This window comes from Geotrypetes seraphini, chromosome 2 (assembly GCF_902459505.1).
Source record: "Geotrypetes seraphini chromosome 2, aGeoSer1.1, whole genome shotgun sequence".
Taxonomy (NCBI): Eukaryota; Metazoa; Chordata; class Amphibia; order Gymnophiona; family Dermophiidae; genus Geotrypetes; species Geotrypetes seraphini.
Genome location: NC_047085.1, coordinates 473,477,100 through 473,497,657, shown reverse-complemented (window position 1 = coordinate 473,497,657; position 20,558 = coordinate 473,477,100). Strand labels below are relative to the sequence as shown.

General features: G+C 43.7%; 1 protein-coding gene across 5 annotated transcripts in view; it reads left to right on the top strand.

Annotated features, from left to right (window-relative positions):
- Nucleotides 1-20,558, top strand: part of ACVR2B (activin A receptor type 2B) — a 340,318-nt gene that overhangs the window by 81,346 nt on the left and 238,414 nt on the right. For 4 of the 5 annotated variants that reach the window (XM_033931707.1, XM_033931705.1, XM_033931704.1 and 1 more), the window contains exon 2: nucleotides 11,114-11,149. The exons of the other annotated variant lie outside the window; for it this stretch is intronic. In XM_033931707.1, coding sequence (XP_033787598.1) covers nucleotides 11,114-11,149 — 36 coding nt within the window. The remainder of the gene's footprint in view (nucleotides 1-11,113; nucleotides 11,150-20,558) is intronic. 5 annotated transcript variants of the gene reach the window in all.

The following is a 20,558-nucleotide window of genomic DNA, read 5'->3' as shown; positions in this document are numbered from 1 at the left end:
TAGGGTGTGTGTTGCATCGCATAGCTCGCTATTCGGGTACGGTGATCCTGGTGGCTCCGGATTGGCCGCGTCGTCTTTGGTATGCGGACTTGGTTCGTCTGTCGACGGGCGATCGGTTGCCCTTTCCGGTGACTCCGGACTTATTGACTCGTCCCATCACCGTGGAAAATCCATCCCGCTTTGGTCTTACGGCCTTGAGAGGTCGCGGCTGAGGCGTAGGGGTTATTCCAACCCGGTTATTTCCATGCGAAAAAGAGATCGACCTCTGCCTCATATGCTAGAGTCTAGAGGGTTTTCAATTCTTGGTGTGCTGCTCAGGGTCTGTCGCCCTTCCAGGCTTCGCTTTCTAATATTCTTTTTTTTCTTCAGGATGGAGTTGCCAAGGGATTGGCCTTTAATTCTCTTAAAGTTCAAGTGGCTGCTATTGCTTGTTACAGGGGCCGCATAGCGCTTTCTTCCCTGGCGTCTCACCCTGATGTGGTTCGATTTCTAAAAGGGGTGCACCATATTCGTCTTCCTATTAAAAAGATCTATCCGGGATGGAATCTTAAAGTAGTCCTTGGTGGGTTACAAAAGCCTCCCTTTGAGCCTTTGTCCAAAGCGACTTTAAAGGATATGACGTTGAAAGCAGTTTTTCTTGTCGCGATGACTTCGGCTAGGCGAGTGTTGTAGAGATCCTTTTTTGCGTATTTCAGATTCTGGTGTGTCGATGCGGACGGTTCCGTTGTTTCTTCCTAAGGTGGTCTCCACATTTCATGTTAAACAGTCTCTCTTTCTTCCCGCCTTCAGAAAAGAGGATTGGGGGAGTTCTCTTCTCTGCGGTTCCTAGATGTCCGTAGGATACTCCTACATTATCTCCAACTTACTAACAACTTTCGTCGTTCTGATCATCTCTTTGTGTTGTTCGCAAGCCGCAATAAGGGTATGGCAACATCTAAGGCTTCCATTGCTCGCTGGGTCAAGGAGATCATTTCTTCCACTTACTTGACGTCTGGTAAGCGGTTGCCCGACAAGCTTCAGGCTCATTCCACTCGAGCGATGGCTACTTCTTGGGCTGAGTCCAGAGGTTTTTCTTTGGAGGAGATTTGTCGCACAGCTTGCTTGGAGGAGATTGGTCTTCTAAGAATACTTTTTCTAGGCATTACTGGTTGGATGTGGCAGTGTGTGGGGAGGCTGCTTTTGGTGCTTCGGTTATTGCCGAGGTGGCGTTCGCTCCCCCCCCTCATTGAGGATTGCTTTGCTACATCCCACTAGTCTCTGGATTCATCTGCTGCTGTTGCTGAGGAAGGAAAAATTATGTTCTTATCTGTTAATTTTCTTTCCTCTAGACGCAGCAGATGAATCCAGAGCCCCACCCGTTTTTGGCTGTTGGATCTCTGTGCATGTTTCGCTTTTTCCGCAGTTGTGTTATTATTGGTAGTTGTTTTCTGTATTTTTACCTTTGCAATTTGTGTTGGGAAAGAAGTTTTTTACATGTTGGACGTATTCTGATTCTGACTGCTTTGGCAAGGAGCTATACTGGGGATACAGGGAGGGTGCCAACCAAGAGGACCACCTGTTAATCAGTTCTCTATCTCCACCTGCTGGTAGATGGGTACTATCCCACTAGTCTCTGGATTCATCTGCTGCGTCTAGAGGAAAGAAAATTAACAGGTAAGAACATAATTTTTCCATCTTAAATAGATGCAACAAAAGCTGCTAACGAGCCCCACACTAATTTAAATACCTTATTATTCCACAAAATTTCTGCATTCATTTTTTCATATTTATAACTAGAACACAAATTTTCCCACCAAAAAGGAAAATTTAAAGTATCAGAACTCTTCCAATTTCTTGTTATCTTGTAGTTTTTGTTTGTTTCCCCCCCTCCTGTATGGTTGGAGCCAGTGGTGGGAACGTTTCACTATGATCTTTTCATCTACAACCTCTTGATGGTTTTTTTCCCCACATTTTAATGTATCCTCACTTTATTCTAGTCTGGGCCATTACAAAGTGGCCTTGAGGCTGGGAGCCATTCACTGGGTCTTTCTTGAAGTCCTACAGCACAGTCTTATCAGCACTAGCTCCACTCTATCCCTAGCTCTGGTTAATTTGGGGTGCTCAAGATTGATTTTTAACCTTTTGCACAGCATTGTCACAGGGTCGGCCCATAAGTGCACTTTCTATGCCCCCCTACATATTATCTCACTTGAAAGGACTTGCACTATAATTCAGCAGTCTTGGGAACTGCACTGCAAATGCCCAGACATACCTCCCTCTTTAACATGCTTACAGCCTGTGCTTCTCAGTGGGACTTTCTGGAGACGGAGAGCGCCCTGGAATACTAACCAGTTTTCCAGCTAAGGATTTGTGTGGTGTGTAACATAATTTTGTAGTGCCACAAAACAAACCCAGAGAGAGAAGCAATGTGTAAAAGCGAAAATGAATATTGCTCACTGTAAAGATATCATGTTAATATTGGCAAAGCTAAAATGCGAGAGATTTTGCAGCATTGAAAATAAAAACGGAATGTATTGGCCTCTGATTTTGATAACGAAAAGACTGAACACCTGCTGTGCTGTGGCTGTATAGTGTAAATTTGCATGAAAATGGCTCGCCAATCAGTTTGCGTTGCTCGCCTGCCTCAAGGAGAACAGCACTGTCTGGAGGCATTCTGTTGGTGGGTCGTATGTCTTCTTGTGAAAGCATTTCAGAATAACAGCGTTGGGGCCCACTCTTCTCATGGCATTTATAATGAAAGCAATTTAAATTTCAAATTGGATCAACTTTTCATAGTCACTGTGTCAATAGATGGCATTTTCCCTAAATAAATTTTAGCTCGCTTTACATAGAACCACAGGAGCTGCATTGACTCTGAGTGCTCCCTTTCTTCTTCTTTAAAGATGGTATGTCAACATGTTTAACTGAAAGAAAGCGGCTCTAGAACAGAGCGAAGGTTACCAGATCTTTTTTCTTGTTGCCAGCCTTGGGCTTGCTTTTTTATACTTAGTTGGTTAACACTTTTTAAATTCAACTCTAGTAGAACAAGAGTTAGGAGGACAAGACTTACACTCATTTGACCATATTCACTAGTGCTTCATGTTGTTAGTAGCATCAACTTGAAATATATGTCTGCTTCCTTTAACATTTTTTTAACCCTAATAGGATGCAAAATATTTATTCCCTGCCATTGAAGGGTTATATCATTTAAGGGTATGGCCACAGTAGGGATCAACAGTTGAGATGGGATTGCTGATTTAGGTAAGCAGGCCATGGACGTATTTTTCTCTCTCCCCTCTTCCTTCAGTTGATCGATCTTTTTTTTTTTTTATATCTTGTCATAAATTGTGTTTTTACATTCATTTTATTATCTGTTATGTTAATCAGGTTTTCTATTCCACCTTTACCTATTCAATTCAAGGTCGGATTACATTACAAGAGGTTGAGTCAGTTACCCAGGAAGTTACAATGGACAGTTTGACACGGACATTCAATAGAGTTGCTAGTTCAGGTAGATAGATCATCAGTACAACTATTAATACAGTTAGGTTATAGTTACAAGTAGGTCATCATTGGCCCTTCGTTTTAAAAGTCTCAGGAGTTGCATTAGATAGTTTAGAAATGAGCTTTTGCAATTATCATTTCAGTTACTTCAGGGTTGGCTCCCTTTAAAAGTTTCCTGAACCTGAGATGGTTGTCACAGAATCGTAGTGTAAACTGTAATTGGTTCCAGCATTTTGCTAATTAATATTGGATGGTAAGGTCATTTGCCTGGTAGACTTTATATTACATGCTGGGAATTTTAAGTGGAAAAGATTTCTGGTAGAATATCTGTTGGAGGCACCGTGGAGTAGTATGGCCAACTCTTTTAGGTAGTCAGGGGTATTCCCTGTCAGGATCTTAAAGGCAACGATGCCTAATTTAAACTTGATCCTTGCGGTTATGGGCAGCCAATGTAGTTTCATATTGTATGGCTATAATCTGTATATGAGTCTCATTGCTGCATTTTGAACTAGTTGTAGACATGATAGCAGTGTTTTAATGCAAATAACTAGTGTTACATTACAGTAATCTAATCAAGATAGGATTAGAGATTGCACTAAAATTCAAAAAGCCCCTGTTTCAAAGTATTTTCTGATGGATCTTAGCTTTCTCATCACAAGGAAAGATTGTTTTAGTATTGATTATACGTGACTTTTCATGGATAGGTGGTTATCAATTTCTACTCCTAAGATTTGGGATTGTAGTTCTAATGGAAAGTCTGTGTCTACTGCAGAGGTTCTCTACATGTGGTACGCGTAACCCTAGGCGTATGCAAACCATTTGTGGGGGTTAGTCAGCACTGAGTGGCTCTCCCACCCACTTCCTCTCAAGGTGGAGCCACTGTTGTCAGTTGTCACCACTGGGGATCCCATGTGTTACCTCAGCAGGCCTTCTTCCTGCCCTCCAGCTGCATGCCCCCTTCACAAAACTGTGTGCACGCTCCCAGCACGCTCACAGCTGACGTCAGAGGGAAGGCTTCTTGGTTAGCCACGTGCAGCTCTGCGAAGAAGCAAAGTGCGGCTGAAGGCAGGAAGAAGGAGCCCACCTGGATAGCCCTGAAGGGATCGAGCGAGCGGGCATGGGACAAGTAAGGGAGAGGGGACATGAATATGGGACAAAGGAAGAAAGGAGGAAGGAGCACATTGTTACATGGAAGGGGCTTAAACTTGGGACAAAGGCTGGAAGGAAGGAAGGAAGGGGCATGAACTTGGGACACAGAAGGAAGAGAAGGTGACATAGGGAGGGAGGGAATAGAAAGGGAGAATTGTTGGGCATGAATGTGTGAGTGCTAGGGAAAGAGAGGTGGTACAAATGGGGAAAGGAAAAAAGAGGAAAATCGTTGGGTTTAGGGAGAGAGGAGTAAGATAGAGATGCATGGTGAAGAGAAGGATGAGAAGGAGAAATGTTGGATATGGTGGTGGAGAGAGAACAGATTGAAAAGGATGCAAGGGGGAGGAATATTGGACATAATAGTGGAGGGAATGGCATGGTGTAGAAAAGGGGTGATAGAAGGGGAAATGATGGGCAGGGGCAAAAGATGCTGTGCAATGTCCAGTGGATGAGAGAGGGAGAAATGTTAGATGTGGCAGTAGAGGGGGTGGGAGAGATGCACCCTGGGTTCTTCTCTCCCCACTCCCTTTGCAGCAAGTGAGGGAATAAGAGAAAAAGAGATAGTTGACAATGAGAGAGGAGATGTACATGGAGTGCAGGAGAGAGGAAGAAATGCTGTGCAGGAGTTGGCATGGGAAAAAGTGGGAAAATGTCCATGATAGAAGGGAGTGAGGATGCTGTACAATTGGAGGGAGGGAAGAGAGAAATGCTGGACCTTTGTAGAAGGAACCAATGGACAACAACCGCTTCAAGAATTTGCAGAAGACAGGAGGGTGGGAAGGAGGAATGTCACACTTGAGGGATGGGGAGAGGAGAGAGAGAGAGAAAGCATTCAGAAGGCAGAAAGTGTTGGACTCATGGAGAGAGAGAGGAAGAGATGGATGGGAGGACAGAAAGGAAGAAAGGAGAAATGTCACACTCAGGTGAAGAGGTAGAGGGCAGAGTGAGAATCTGGACTCATGGAGGGTCAGAGAGATGTTGGTGGGGGAGGGAATGAGATCTGGAGGAGAGGAAGCATGCAGAAGGCAGAGAGAAAGAAATGAACTGGTGAAGGGAAAGGAGGGAGAAATATTAGACTGGAAGGGGGGCCAGAAAGGAGGAAGGGAGGGGAGATGTTGGACTGCAGGGAACAGAAAGAATAAAGGGGGTGACTGGGGGGGTGACTCAAGGAAGGATGTCAGATTTGGAGAAGGGTGATGGAAGGAGGGAGAAAGAGATGTCAGACCACTGGAAGGGGAAGGAGGAGGGAGGGAAAAAGAGATGCCAGACTAGAGAATGGAAGGGAAGGAGGGGAGAGAGAGATGCCAGACTGCGGGAAGGAGTGGAGAGAGAGATGCCAGACTAGAAAGGAGAGGAGAGAAAAGCCAGACTGGGAAGGGGGAAAGCAAAGAGAGAGATGTCAGACCACTGGGGGGGGGGGTAGGGAGGGAGGACAGGAGAGAGATGTTGGATTAATGGGGGGATAAGGAGGGAGGGAAGGAGAGAGATAGACCACTGGGGGGGAGGGGGGAGGGAAAGAGAGAGATGTTGGACCACGGAAAAGGGGAGGGAAGGAGAGATGCCAGACCATGGGAGAGGAGAGTGATAGAAAGGGACGGGAAGACATAGAAAAGTAGATTTTGAGAAGAAAGCAGAAAAATTGAACAAAGTTGAAAGTGTAAGGCAGAAAGTGAAGAGAAAAACCAGCCAATGGATAAGAAGGCCCTGGAAACAGTTAAGAGCACAGACAAAAGGAAGTGCAACCAAAGACTAAGAAAGGATAATTAGAAAAATTAAATCACCAGACAACAAAGGTAGTTAAATGATTTTATTTTTAGATTAGCGGTCCCATCAAAAAAGAGGAAGTGACATTATTGAGTGTGGGGCTGCAGTGGAAGGAAACCTGCAAAGCCAACGCAGGCTGCTTGAAGATATTGCTGGCAGTGATTTGGGCTGTAGTGAGGGATTGCCGACCTGACACCAAAATCTGCGCAGACCTCAGGTGTTTCCTCCAGCCAGCATCTTTTACATTCTCCCCATTGTCCCCAATCCAGCATTCCTGTCCAATACCTCTGTTACGGCAATTCCAGTTAATGGCAATCTGCTGCAGGCTTCCTTCTACCGTGATCCCACTGAAGAAAGAGGAAGTGACATCATTAAGGATGGAATCGTGATAGAGGAAAACCTGCATAGCCCACACAAGCTGCCTGAAGATATTGCCGGCAGTGATTTGGGCTGCAGTGATGGAGTGCCGATACCAAAACAGACCTCAGGTAATTCTGCATCCCTGAGAAATATGGTACGAATTCTATATTGCACAGTAGTGCAGAATTCTGCCAGGAGTAATATATACTTAAGAGAGAAATTCTCTACACCACTGATTCATGTATGCAGACAATATTCTCGTGAGAATGGGCTACTGGGCTTGATGGACCATTGGTCTGACCCAGTAAGGCTATTCTTATGTTCTTATTTTTTTTGTCCAGCTAAGGATTCCTTTGAGGATACCATGCATTATATAGGGAAGACTTTTGAAGATTTGAACATGTGGACAAATAACTTCTTCAAGCTTCACAAATTGAAGACCAAGGTGCTCTTGTTCAATAACTACAGTTCATTACCCCATATGGAATTAATATTAATAACGGGCAAAAAAATTCAGGATGGAAAGAACATCAAAAGTGTTAGGCGTTATCATAGATTCAGACTTTACTTTTGTTGATCAGAATTCTTGGTCAAGAAATTTTTCTACAGACTGAGGCAACTAAGGACGATTAGATCTTAGTCTAAAGAGAGCTTTAGGACATTTGCGCAAGAGGTTCTTCTCCCTTACTTAGATTACTACAACTCCCTGTATTACCACATAATGGAAAAAGAATGGAAAAGATTGCAACTACTTCAAATACAGCAGCCAGACTAATTTTCCGACTAAGCCAGTTCGAGAGGGTTCATCCACTGTTGAAGGAATTACAATGGTTACCTGTAAAAGAGAATTCAATTTAAAACCACGTGTATAGTTCATAAAATTATGCATGGAGAGAATTCAAATGGACTAGTCTCCTGTATCAGTGTTACAAATTCCTTCCACAACTCCAGATCAACACAACATTTTAAGCTGATCTTCTCTCCTCCTTCATATGTTCACTGAGTTGTATGGATCTACCTTGAAATTCCACAGCCCCAAAGTTTGGAATAGTCTAATAATAATAACTTTATTCTTATATACCACATTACCATGGAAGTTCTGTGCGGTTAACAGATGAAGAGACTGTACATTTACAGCGAAGTTACATTTTCGGTGATGCTACGTTTACATTTTTTGACAATACATTTACGGTGAAGTTATTTTACAGCTAGGTTACATTTGCAGAGTTGTTATATTTGCTGTAAGGTACATACAGCGGTGTTACTTATAGCAGTGTTACATATGGCGGTGATGAGTCTGGAGGTAAGTCGAGGTTAGAGGAGGAGACAGGGAAGAGGTGGGGGAGAAGTTAGAGGAATTTGTCAAAAAGGTAGGTTTTGATTGACTTCCTGAACATTTGATAGGGGGAATTGGAGATGAGGGTTGTGAGGCATTTGTTCCATTTGCCTACTTGGAATGCTAGGGATCTGTTGAGGAATTTCTTGTAGAGGCAGCCCTTCAGGGAAGGAAAGGAAAACAGGTAGGTGTTTCGTGTACGAGAAGGGCCTGCAATTTCAAGGTGCTCAGATAGGTAGATTGGCGAAGAGCCTGCTAAGGTTTTGAAGCAGATGCATGCGAATTTAAAGATGATTCTTGCCTCCACCGGCAGCCAGTGGAGTTTAGTGTAATAGGGGCTAATGTGGTCATATTTTTTGAGGCGGACGGCAGCATTTTGAACTATTCTTAAACGTTTGATGGTGTTTTTATAGGCTCCCAGGTATATGATGTTACAATAGTCCAGTATGATTAAGATTAGTGATTGGACCAGTAGACGGAAGGAGAGGTGATCGAAGTGGCGTTTAATGGTGCAAAGTTTCCAGAGGGAGCAGAAACATTTTTTGACCTGGGCACTGGTATGATCTTCGAAGGTCAGGCATCTATCTAGGATGACTCCAAGGATTTTTATGGTGGGGTTGATAGGATAGTCTAGGCCGTTCAATTTCAGGGAAGTGTTTGTTAGTTTATGGGTAAGACTTGCCAGGAAAATTTTGGTTTTTTCGGTGTTCAATTTTAATTTGAATTGAGAGGTCCATAGTTCTAACTTGGTGAGGACAGAAGAGGTGAGTTGTTCCGTCTGTTGTGTGAATGAAGTTTTGGGAATGATAATGGTGATATCATCTGCGTATATGAATGATTTTAGGTTTAAGTCGGCTAGTGTCCGTGCCAGAGAGGCCAAGTAAATGTTGAAAAGGGAGGGGGATAGGGGGGAGCCTTGTGGGACTCCGCAGATATTATGCCAGTAATGTAGAAGGTTCCATTGTCTACCACAGTACCTGCGTCGATCGAACTCACATTACCACTTCAGGAAAATGCTGAAGACATATCTCTTCTCTCATTAAGTCTGTAAATCGTTGTTCATATTTATTGTTCAGTAATCTTATCATAAGCCACATTGAATCCTTGTTGAAATTTTGTGGTGTAAGAAACTATGGTATGATATAAACTGGGGAAGAGCCTTTGTAGGGACTAGTGTTCATGAGTCATCAAAAAACATGTAGTATATACATTGTTGCCAACACCTTGATCCATTCTTCAGCTGCATGGTCATTTTGATATTTTAAAAGATGGTCTTATTCTGATTGCCATTTATAACTTTAATTGGGAACCTAGCTCTGTTCACTGTTTTACAGCCAGTTTTTCAGTATGTACTGAAATGTTCACATTTCTTGTTAGATAGTCCTTCACTGTTTTTATAATATATTTGCATACATGGTTTTCATGACCTCTTGCTTGTTTTTGGTGACCCCTGATGCAGGCGGTTTGGCTTGCCGAAACACAGTACTGTATCTGATCTACTTTACTGTATATCCTGGACTGAAGTAAACAAGCTTTGTTTTATCCTGCTGGCTCCAGCGGATTGCTCATTGTCCGTTCCCAAGTGTTTCCTTGTCCACATTTCTTGTTATTCATTGTTGTGCTATATCTAGTTTGTAGTGTTTTGTCAGTATTTTGTTTAGGTAGTTTATAAATGATTAAATAAATGTTACACAGCCATTTTCTTTGTGTGTAATAATAGGTATCCCTACCAATCATAATTCCAGTTTCCTCTGCCAACAATAGGGCTACCTACCATTCCTGTTATATGTCACATTCATTTGACCTGTTGTGGCTGATAAAATTGACATGATACAGAATTTTCATAAGCTTGCAAGAGAATATCAGCTGGTTGTCCTTTGCTTACAAATGTTTTCTCAGGTAGCTATTATTCTCTAATCAGCTAATTTTCTCAGTGGGTGTCAGGGTGCCCAAACCCTCAGTGTTGAATTTTGCCTTTTTAAAGCCATTTTCTTAACTTGACTCCAAAGCCAGTGTTGCTACATAAGGGGAAAAAAACAAACAGGTCTCAGTAAATCTGTTGTTCAGTTTGAATCTAAATGCTAACATTGCTTGACCTCCTGTACATTTAAGTTCTATCAAGTTTAGTATGGGTTAACTTGAATATTCACTGTAAACCAGCTCAGATTTGTCTAGCTCATTAAATGTGGACGTAGGAAAGGGGTAAGGGATTGGGCAAGAAGAATTTTTTTGATATCTCAACATTTAAAAAATTATTAAAGACTTATTTATTTAATGACGCTTTTAATATTTGAAACTTTTTACACTTTTTGGATATGCTTTTAATAATGCTATGGTTTTAACACCCCCTCCTTTTGTATTTTCCTTTATTTTTCTACTAAAAAATTTAAAAATTGTAACTTTTAACCTTCTTTCCTCCCTACTCATGTATGTATAATATGTAACTACTATGTATATTGTTAGTTTCTTTTTATTGCTCCTTATTGATTTTGTACATCGCTTAGTAATTTTAATAGGCGATTAATCAAATACACTAATAAACTTGAAACTTGATTGTAATTGCCTCTTCCCCTTCCTGAAATCCTATAATGCTTGAAAGTAATAATGTATTTACAAGCGAGTGTGCAGATCAGAAATGCATTTGCCTGTGACCATTCTCTTAGGTGCAGTGGTCTCAAACTCGCTGCCTGGGGGCCACATGTGGCCCGCCAGGTACTATTTTGAGGCCCTCGGTACGTTTATCATAATCACAAAAGTAAAATAAAACAGTTTTGTGATCATAGGTCTCTTTAGCTATAAATGACAATATTATTATTATTAAGACTTAGCCAAAAGGAAAGATTTATAAACTATAAAGAGTTTTACCTCATGCAAAATTGTCATTGCTTTAATAAGACATAAACTATTTTTTCTGAGGTCCTCCAAGTACCTACAAATCCAAAATGTAGCCTTGCAAAGTATTTGAGTTTGAGACCACTGTTTTAAGTGCAAAGTCAAAAAAGTTTTTATTGTTGATTACAGGGTACTCAAGAGGTCTTCTGCCAAATGATCTGCTAGGTGAGTAGTCTGTGGTTTGAATAATTTGAGCTGTTTATGGCCATTGCTTATAAAGAGGTTTGAATATAATCTGAACCTGTATTTCTGTCTAGTTGAGCTCTTTATTGCAAAGAGTTGTGTTCATTAGTGCTGCCCGATTCAGGAAAAATTTTTTTGATTCAATTCAGCCTATTGAATTGGTTCTTCGATTCGATTCGATTTTCCTGCCCAATTGGGTGGTTTTTTTCAAACATCCTGGTGGGTTTATTTTATAGCCTCTTCACCCCCTTTGCCTTCTTCTAACCACACTGGCGCTGTGGTGTAAACAAAATAAACAAACAAAAAAGACTTTTCCTCTCTCTGTTAAATCCTAGCTCATGTTTGCAGTCTAACACCAGCTCTGGCAGGATACACATTTCAAATCTGACATATTGTAATCACAAAACAGAAAATAAAATTAGTTTTTCTACCTTTCGTTGTCTGGTCATTATTCAAATTTTGTTGGTCTCAGGCTCTGGTTGTCTTCTGATAACTTGCTTGCCAGAGTCTCATTCTTTCTCCCTGCTAACCATCCATCTTCCAACTCTGTCCTCACCTTCCGTTTCTCTTCCCTCCCCAGGAGGTCTGGCATCTTTCCTTTTTTTCATCTCCCTCCACAGATCCACCTTTTCTTAACTACCCTTTCATCCAGCATCTCTCCTTCCTTCCCCACCACCCCAGGGTCCACCATCTCTCCCTTTCTTTTCCCAACTACCCTCCTATCCAGTATCTCTATCCCCCCTCCACACCACCCCTTGTGTCCAACTTCTCTCCCTTTCTGTTCCTTCCCTCCCTAAATCCCATTGTCCATCATCTCTCTCCCTCTCCTCCATTATCAGACCCATTTCTTCCTCCCCAAAGTCCAGCATATGCACATCTCTTTGAACCCCCCTTCCCTCCCTCCGTGTACTTCTATACCAGGGCTCCCCTCCCTTTGAAGGCCTGCACCCCACCCTAAAGGCCTGTGCCACCATCCCTGAAGGTCTGTTTCCCCCTTGAAGGCTTGTCCCCCCCTTAAAGGTCTGCATCCCACCCCTGAAGGCCTGCCTGTTCCCCCCTTGAAGACCTGTCCCCCCCTTTGAAGGCCTGCCTCCCCCCTTGAAGGCTTGTCCCCCCCTTTGAAGGCCTATCCCCCCCTTGAAAGCCTATCCCACCCCTGAAGGCCTGCCTGTCCCCCCCTAAAGGCCTGTCCCCCCTTTGAAGGCCTGCCTCCCCCCTTGAAGGCTTGTCCCCCCTTGAAAGCCTCTCCCACCCCTGAAGGACTGCCTGTCCGCCTTAAAGGCTTGTCCCCCCTTGAAGACCTGTCCCCCCTTTGAAGGCCTGCCTCCCCCCCTTGAAGGCTTGTCCCCCCTTGAAAGCCTATCCCACCCCTGAAGGCCTGTCCACCCCCCTTTGAAGGCCTGCCTGCCTCTCCCACCCCGAAGGACTGCTCACTCCCCCCCCCGGCGTCTGGCTTCCACCCTCCTGGCCTTCCGCTTCCCCGCTGGCCTCCCCGCACTGATTACCTTCCAGCCGGAACAGCCTGTAAACAAGATCGCGGTGTTAGCGATCTTAGTTCCGCTTCGGAGCTGGTTCCTCCGTCGTGGTCCCGCCCCTCCTCTGACATCAGAGGAGGGGCGGGACTGCGACGGAGGAACCAGCTCCGAAGTGGTACTAAGATCGCTAACACCGCGATCTTGTTGCAGACTGTTCCTGCTGGAAGGTAAACAGTGCGGGGAGGCCGGGGGTAGGAGCGGAAGGCCGAGGGGATGGAAGCCGGACGCTGGGGGGGGGGTGAAGCCGACAGCAGCTCCTGCTTTAGGGGGCGAGGGGGGAGGGTCAGGTGAATCGGGAAGCTGGGGTTTTTTTTGTTTGTTTTGAACCAATTCAAATTGATTTCTCCTGAAGTGAATCGGTGAACCGATTAGAATCGTGAATCGGGCAGCACTAGTGTTCATTGGTTCAACTGTGGCTCTCGTAGATGCTGAGAGTGGCAGGTTGGACGGAGTGGCAAGCTACAGGACTCTTAACTGTGGCACCTTCATTCTCTCCAGGCTTCTGCTTAACACTGTGCTACCTCTGTGGCAGCATAGCTCCACTGCTGTGTGCAGGTGACATTTATTTTTCAATCTGTGTCTAGGAAATGAGGTTCAATATATGTTTATAACCTTTGCTGCGGCCAAACCTCTCCTACATGAGCTTCCTTTCTATAATGGAAACCATACAGAGGTAGTAGGACATGGAGTTATATGAGGAACTGAATGTATGCTACTTAGGGATAGCAGGCCATTTGGTAGAGAGGTGTGTGTTAGCATTGGCAGTGGAGAGGAGAATCTTTCAAATTTGGTTGCTCCTTATAGTGGAAAAAACATTTCTTTGTTTGAAAGTCACAGTATTAGTCAGATGAGGAGGGATGGTTGCTGGGTTGATTCTGACAGTTGATGGGAGAGTGAATACATTGACACTGGTTCATGTTTGTTCAGGTTTATGTAGTCTGCTTTTCTGTTTTATGCGCATGGCGGGTTAGGAAATCAGTCTACTTGTAAAATCAACATAAGACTGTGGTGTGCAGTCAGGGGATTCGCCCCACCCCCTAAAGGGCCTGAGGGCACTGCTCTGAATTTTATTGGTTGAGCAGGCAATAGGCAGATGCTGCTCAGCCAATCAAATTCAGATCAGTACTGTCAGGGCTTTCAGAGGGGTTTGAAGAATCCCCAGCTCAAGAGCTCTTCATTTTCCTTTTTTGTTTGATGCAATTTGACTGGTTGAGCAGGCTGCCTGCTCAACAAATCAAACTGCATCAAGAAAAAGTAAACAAAAAATAATAAAAGCAGGGTTGTAGAGCTGGAGATTCACTGAATCCCCTGAAAGCCCTCACCGCATGCCACTGACATAAGATAATAATATAATAAAGTACCAAAACACACAAAGTTAATAATATAAAAATGTAGAGGATCAGTAATATTAGCATGCAGTAAAAATTGTATTGAAATAACCTTAAAACAATGTAAATTAAAGAACAGTTTTTTAAATTTTTTTTCCAGAGGTAGAGAACTGTGAGCTTGTGTTTGTAGCATCCAGCTTACCACCAGACCCTTAAAATAGCATTTAGCTTGTTATTTTTCCACTACTTCTTTTTGCTCTTCTCCTGAACCCTGTGTTCCAGAATCAAATATTCACGATAGGAATATCTACCAGAGTGGATTTGATTTAAATCAAATCAATTTAATTTAGACATCACTAGTCAGAAAGACTTAAGGCTCCTTTTACTAACCCCACACTAAACGAAAAATGCTAACGCAGGCTCTATGTAGGCATTAGCGTCTAGTGTGCGCAGCATTGTAGCGCGTGCTAAAACCACTTGCGCATCTTAGTAAAAGGAGCCCTTAATTTAAATCATGTTTTTTTTCATTGTATTCACTGCCATTCAGGACTGCCCTAAAAAGGAATATGGCTGCTGAGACTTCCAGCAGCAGTCTTGTGAGGCTATGCCGCTGGAAGTCTCAGCAGCCATTTTCATCGCTGAAAGAGCATGGACAGGAGTAAGTGGGACTCACTCCTGTCCCAACGGGCCACTAGTCCACCAAGGAAACAATGTTGGCCTGAGTTCCTTCCTCTGGGTCCAGGAAAGGAGTTGGTAGTGTCTGTTTGGGGAGGGAGGGGGAATACTGTCTTTTCTTGTAGGGGGCATGCTGATGTGAGAAAGTCTCCCAGTTTAGTGGGGGGGGGGGGTGTGCTGATGGCAGCAGTGGAGAAGGAACACTGGGAGGGATGGGAGAGAGGAAGGGAGTGACAGGAATGGTACTTCAGGGGGGAACTCAAATATAAACTGAGACTCCTGAAGCAATCCAGATAATCAATGTCATATTGTAGTTGTTGTTTCTATAAGCATGTATAATAAATAGTTAAGCAGTTATATGATAAGTATATCCTTATTGTTAATCATCCAAATGTTGAAAATTTTGTGGCACAGTTTCCTTTTCCCAGTATGTATCTTGTAATATATCTAGGGATAAAAAGGGGCTCATGTGTGGGCACATTGGCATTTGGAGTAGGTGTATAGCTGCAGGCCATGTCCTTTCTGGTGGGCAAGCGTGTGCCATTTGACAGTTTGAAGCAGTGGAAGGCGCTGATGGCTCTTGGGATTGTGAGGTCCTGGATGGTTGAATGGGGAGGTTCTGAGAAGCATATTTTATCCTTACATCAGTAATTGTAAACATTGTTTAAAAAGTTTACCCCCTCTTTTACAAAAGCCAGCAGTGCAGGCCGGAGCAGTAAATGTTCCAACACCCAAAGGAATTGAATGGGCATTCGGCTGCTTGGCTTTGTAAAACGGGGCCCTAAATCTTTAATCTATGTTTTTAAACATTTCTGGTATTCATCTAGCATAGTTATATAACCGCTATAACTGCTGTTTAAAAAATTGTTAGTCGATGATAGTTACATTACATTTACATTTCTAGACCGCAAAACCTCGCAGATCGATGCGGTTTACAAAAAGATAAAGACTGGACATTCCCAGCGATCTACAAAAATTGCCATAAAATCATATTAGTGCTCTAGAAATTTTGTAACTAGTATTGATTGCAGTAGTTTTTTTAAAAAATGTAAGTAGGAACAAGACTTCTTGAATAGAGAACGCAAGTCCCTATTTAGGAACTTTGCTTCCTTCCCCAACTTTTACTGGGCTCCTTCGATTTTTCAGTGATTCTTGGTGTACTAATTTCATTTTAGGTAGAAAAATGTTCTTTGACAACAGTTTGTTCCCTCACCCAGGCAATGAGGGAGAAAGCGAGTGATCTGGAGAGAGAATTTAATGTCCGTTCATAAAAAGAAGCATTAAACATAAGAATTACCGCTGCCGGGTCAGACCGGTAGTCCATCGTGCCCAGCAGTCCGCTCATGCGGCGGCCCCCAGGTCAAAGACCAGTGCTCTAAATGAGTCCAGCCTCACCTGCGTACGTTCCAGTAGCAGGAACTTGTCGAACTTTGTCTTGAATCCCTGGAGGGTGTTTACCCTATAACAGACTCCAGAAGTCCAGTTGCATTCTCTTGCAAGTCCACTCCTCTCAGCTACAATGTTTTCTGCTTCTTGTCCTTCCCCCCAACACACATACTTAGACTATTCTTTTAAAGCTTTCTCTAGTCTTCCTTGCCTCCCTGGAATCTAATTTGTATGTGCCACCTTTGTTCTCTGGAAGACAGTACTGTAATAACAAAAACTGAATCACAGGAGCTTTTCTGGCCTTCCCTCTTTCTTTTACAAACGCAGTGGTTATGAGGTTGAGTTGTGGCTGGTTTCTCTCCAGCAGCTATAAATAGCTCCATGTATGAGAGGGAGGGAGTGCGCAGACCGAGAAAGGAGGTGGGGAAGGAAAAACCCCTTTTGGTGTCCAGCTGGCTGCCTGCCAAGTGCTAGGATGCTTGAGCAGGCCAGCGTGTTCTGAGGTAGCGTGGGAAGGAGAGCAGAGTTTTTGTGTGCATGTGTTTTAAAATATGATTAGAGGCATATGTTAAATTTACTTTAGGTTTGGTGGCATGATTGCAGCTCAGAATTACAGGAATAATTTTGTCCAATAAGAAGGTTGCTGGAAAGTAATTTACATTTGCTTTTGGTTTTGGTTTTGAAGATCAGAAAGCCTCAGATTGCTGAACTGGTTAAGATGTTGGTACAATTGTAAAGTGAGGGGAGGGAGGGATTTCGGATCTGTTATTAAACGTTTAGGCAAACAGAAAAGATTATATAATATAATGTTATATATGTAATCACATTTGAAATAGTGGGGATGGGGGGTGGGTTTAAATATTATAACTTAAGTTGTATATGAAAGTTAATCAAGTGATATTGTATAAGTTTAAATGATATTGTCTGATACACCTGTTGTAAGATGTAAAATGAATAAAGAATTTATATATAAAAAACAAAGATGTTGGGGTGGTGCGGCTGTTGAAAGAGTTTGACCATTTTCTCTGCTGTTGGGTATATAGGTTGCCGCATTCAGTATTGCTTAGCATTAAAATGTAAGAGGAGTAGAGGTGGCTAATTAGCCCCAATCTGAAGAGTAGGATGAGCAGGTTTAATGAAGGTGATGATAAATTACATAGAACATGTTTTATACATGTTTTATACAGTATATTATACCAGGTTATCAAATGTGGTAATGATTTATAAAACCATTCATGTCCTGAAACAAGCTGCTGCTGTTGCTTTTATTTCTCTTGATCTTATTTCTGTTTGTATACTCTCGTTCTGTACTTTTAACATAAGATAGTTTTGCAAAAGATTGCATCATAAAATTCCTTACTTTTCTAAAACTTGACGTTTTGAGCATATGTAAACTGAGTCTAGATCAGTGGTCTCAAACTCAAACCCTTTGCAGGGCCACATTTTGGATTTGTAGGTACTTGCAGGGCCTCAGAAAAAAAATAGTTAATGTCTTATTAAAGAAATGACAATTTTGCATGAGGTAAAACTCTTTATAGTTTATAAATCTTTCCTTTTGGCTAAGTCTTAATAATAATAATACTGTAATTTATAGCTAAAGAGACATATGATCAAGAAACTGTTTTATTTTACTTTTGTGATTATGATAAACATACTGAGGGCCTTAAAATAGTACCTGGAGGGCTGCATGTAGCCCCCGGACCGCAAGTTTGAGACCACTGGTCTAGATGGACAAAGCTAGTGGATGACATAAATAATTCCCCTCACTAGTCTTGTGTCCTTCAAGTAAATCAGTCAAAGACCATTGGTCTAATTCAACGTGGCTGTGGGGAGTTCCCGTCGTAGTCTCGAGAGACTACATGGACCCCACGGCAGCCATTTCCTATTGGCGATCTGCACGGGGCAGGAGCCTAGGAAGATTGCTCATGCCCCGAAAGCTGCCCGCTAGACCACCAGGGTAAGGCCGGGATGCTGGGGGGAAGGCGGGAGGGAGGCGGGGGTGGGTCAGAGCTGAACCAGAAGATATTTGCGGTATTTCACCATTCGCGGTCCGGCTCTGCCCCTTTCCCCCACGAATCCAGAGGGAGAAGTGTAGTTAACTCTCTTTGTTACCAATGGAGGAGAAGGCTGGGCTCCCATGGTCCCTGCACCTTCCTCTCTTCACTCTCCGGCTTCAGTGGGTCAGAGTCAGTGTCAGCAATTCCTAGAGGTTGCCTACCGCTAACCCAGAAGTCTCTTCTCTGCCACATTCTACCCCAGTAGAAACAGCAAGTTGTGACAGAGGAGGAAGGATGTGGCAGAGAAGAGGCTTCCAGTTTAGCAGCAGGCAGCCTGTAGGAATCGCTGCCGCTGACTTTGACCTGTGAAGATGAAGAATAAAGTGAAGGGGGTGCAGGGACCGCGGGAGCCCAGACTGCTTCCCTAATGCCGTTGTGGAAAAGTCCTCCACTGCTCTGTGGGTGGACTTCGTGGCTACGGCCCCTGGTGTGTGAGACACACACACACACATGTGCATAGCTGGGTGGTGGTGGGTGGGTTGGGGGGGATAGAGGGGAGATGTTTAGCATGAGGAATGATGGGGGAACTTAGAAAAGGGAGATTGATGATTGACAGGGAGAGAGAAGAAATGTCAGATGGACAGGAGACAAAGAATAGCATAAACCAGAGACTGGGACCAACATGATTAGGGAAATACTGTATAATGAACAAACAAATGTAGAAAAAGTAATTTTATTTTCTATTTCATTATTAAAATATGTCAGTTTTTGAAAGGGATGTTTGCCAGGGTTGATAGGAACTCAAGAGTACTCAATTGAGATTTGTTTGACTTAGGGAGTACTTGGCTTGAAGAAGTTAAAAACCACAGTCTAACTCAATAGCTATGAGGTGATTTACCTGTATGTATAGTACAGTAAGGGGCTCATAATAAAAAACCCACACTTTCAAAAAGTGGCTTAAATCGGTACTTGGATGATCAAAAAGGAAGATTATCCAAGTACCGATAATCAAAGCTGGTTTTAGGTGTACCTAAAACCAGCTTAGGCCTTTACCCTGCCTCTAAACGCCTAGAGCAAAAAGAGGTGTTTTTAGAGGAGGGGAAAGGGCGGGAGGTGGACCGACCTAGACTTAGTCTAATGCAAGTATAACCAAAAGTCTGGCCCAGTCAGAACTTATATGTTTTGACTTAGACCAAGTCAAAACAGGTATAAGTTCCAAATAGGGGCCACTGAGCTGATTGCAGCTGCTGCGATCAGCTCAGCAGCTCCAGCAACCTGCCCATCCCCCACTACAACGATCGCGGCAGGAGAGATGCCTAATCTCTCCTGCCGCGATTGTGATCCCCTCACCCCAAACTGCTGTGAACCGTGGCAGGAGAGATGCCAGGCCCACCATCTTCGGAATGGGTTCGGGGGGTGTTTGTGGGGGTCGTGAGGGAGGGTGCGTCATGGGCAGGAGGGCCTGGGATCCCTCCTGCCCGTATTTGGGGGGTTTGCCTTCCAGCAGGATGACTTGGGCTCCCTCCTGCCAGTTCGGGGGGTTGGGATTCGCCTTCCGGCAGGAGGACATGGGATCCCTCCTGCCGGTATTAGAAGGGGGAGCGCCTTCGGCAGGAGAGATTGGGTATCTCTCCTGCCGGTATTGGGTTTGTTGGGGGGAGGTACCGGCAGGAGAGATTTGGCATCTCTCCTGCCGTGATCGTTGCGGGGGGGGGGGGGGGAGGAGGAATTCTGTAACCGGTATTGTTTTTGACAAACGCCGGTTACAGAATCCAGCTTTTAGGCAAAGGACTGGCCTCTCCTTCGCCTAAAAGGTCTGGGTTTGTGCGTTTGGGACTTGGGCGATTTTTTGACCAGGAATGTGGTATAGGGATAGATGTAGTGGCAGTCTGGGCCAGTACATTGCTGAACGTGCAGGTAGGCCATTCTAAAAAAAACCCTTCAATTTGGACGTTTTTTTTGAGAATGGACATTTCCCTGCTGCCAACTTCAGCGTCTACTGACTTAGGCCAAAAGGGGACTTAGGGCTAGATTCACTGAGCAAACCGATTGGTTTGTGACCCCTTTGTGACCAAATTTCCCTCCGATTCACTAACCTCTGTCCTGATCCTCCCCAGCTCTGATCCGATACTCCCATGCAAATTAGTAAAACCCCATGCAAAATAGCCAAGCGACTGATTCACTAACAATTGCTTGGCTATTTTGAATCGGGTTTTACTATTGCCAAACCCGACTGCTGCAGACCTGTCAGTAATTGTGTTACCAACAGGCCTGCCTGTCTTTTTTATTCATTTTTTTTTTTCTATGGCACAGATGTTTTGCGTGTGTTACAGGCAGGCCTATCAAAAAAATGTGACTCCCCGATGCACAAATTCCAGGAGGGATGCCCCCACACACAAACGTGGCCCCGCTGCCCTCACCTCCTCCCCGAAGAAAGAACCCATTCCCGATGCTACCCCCTGCCTCCCCC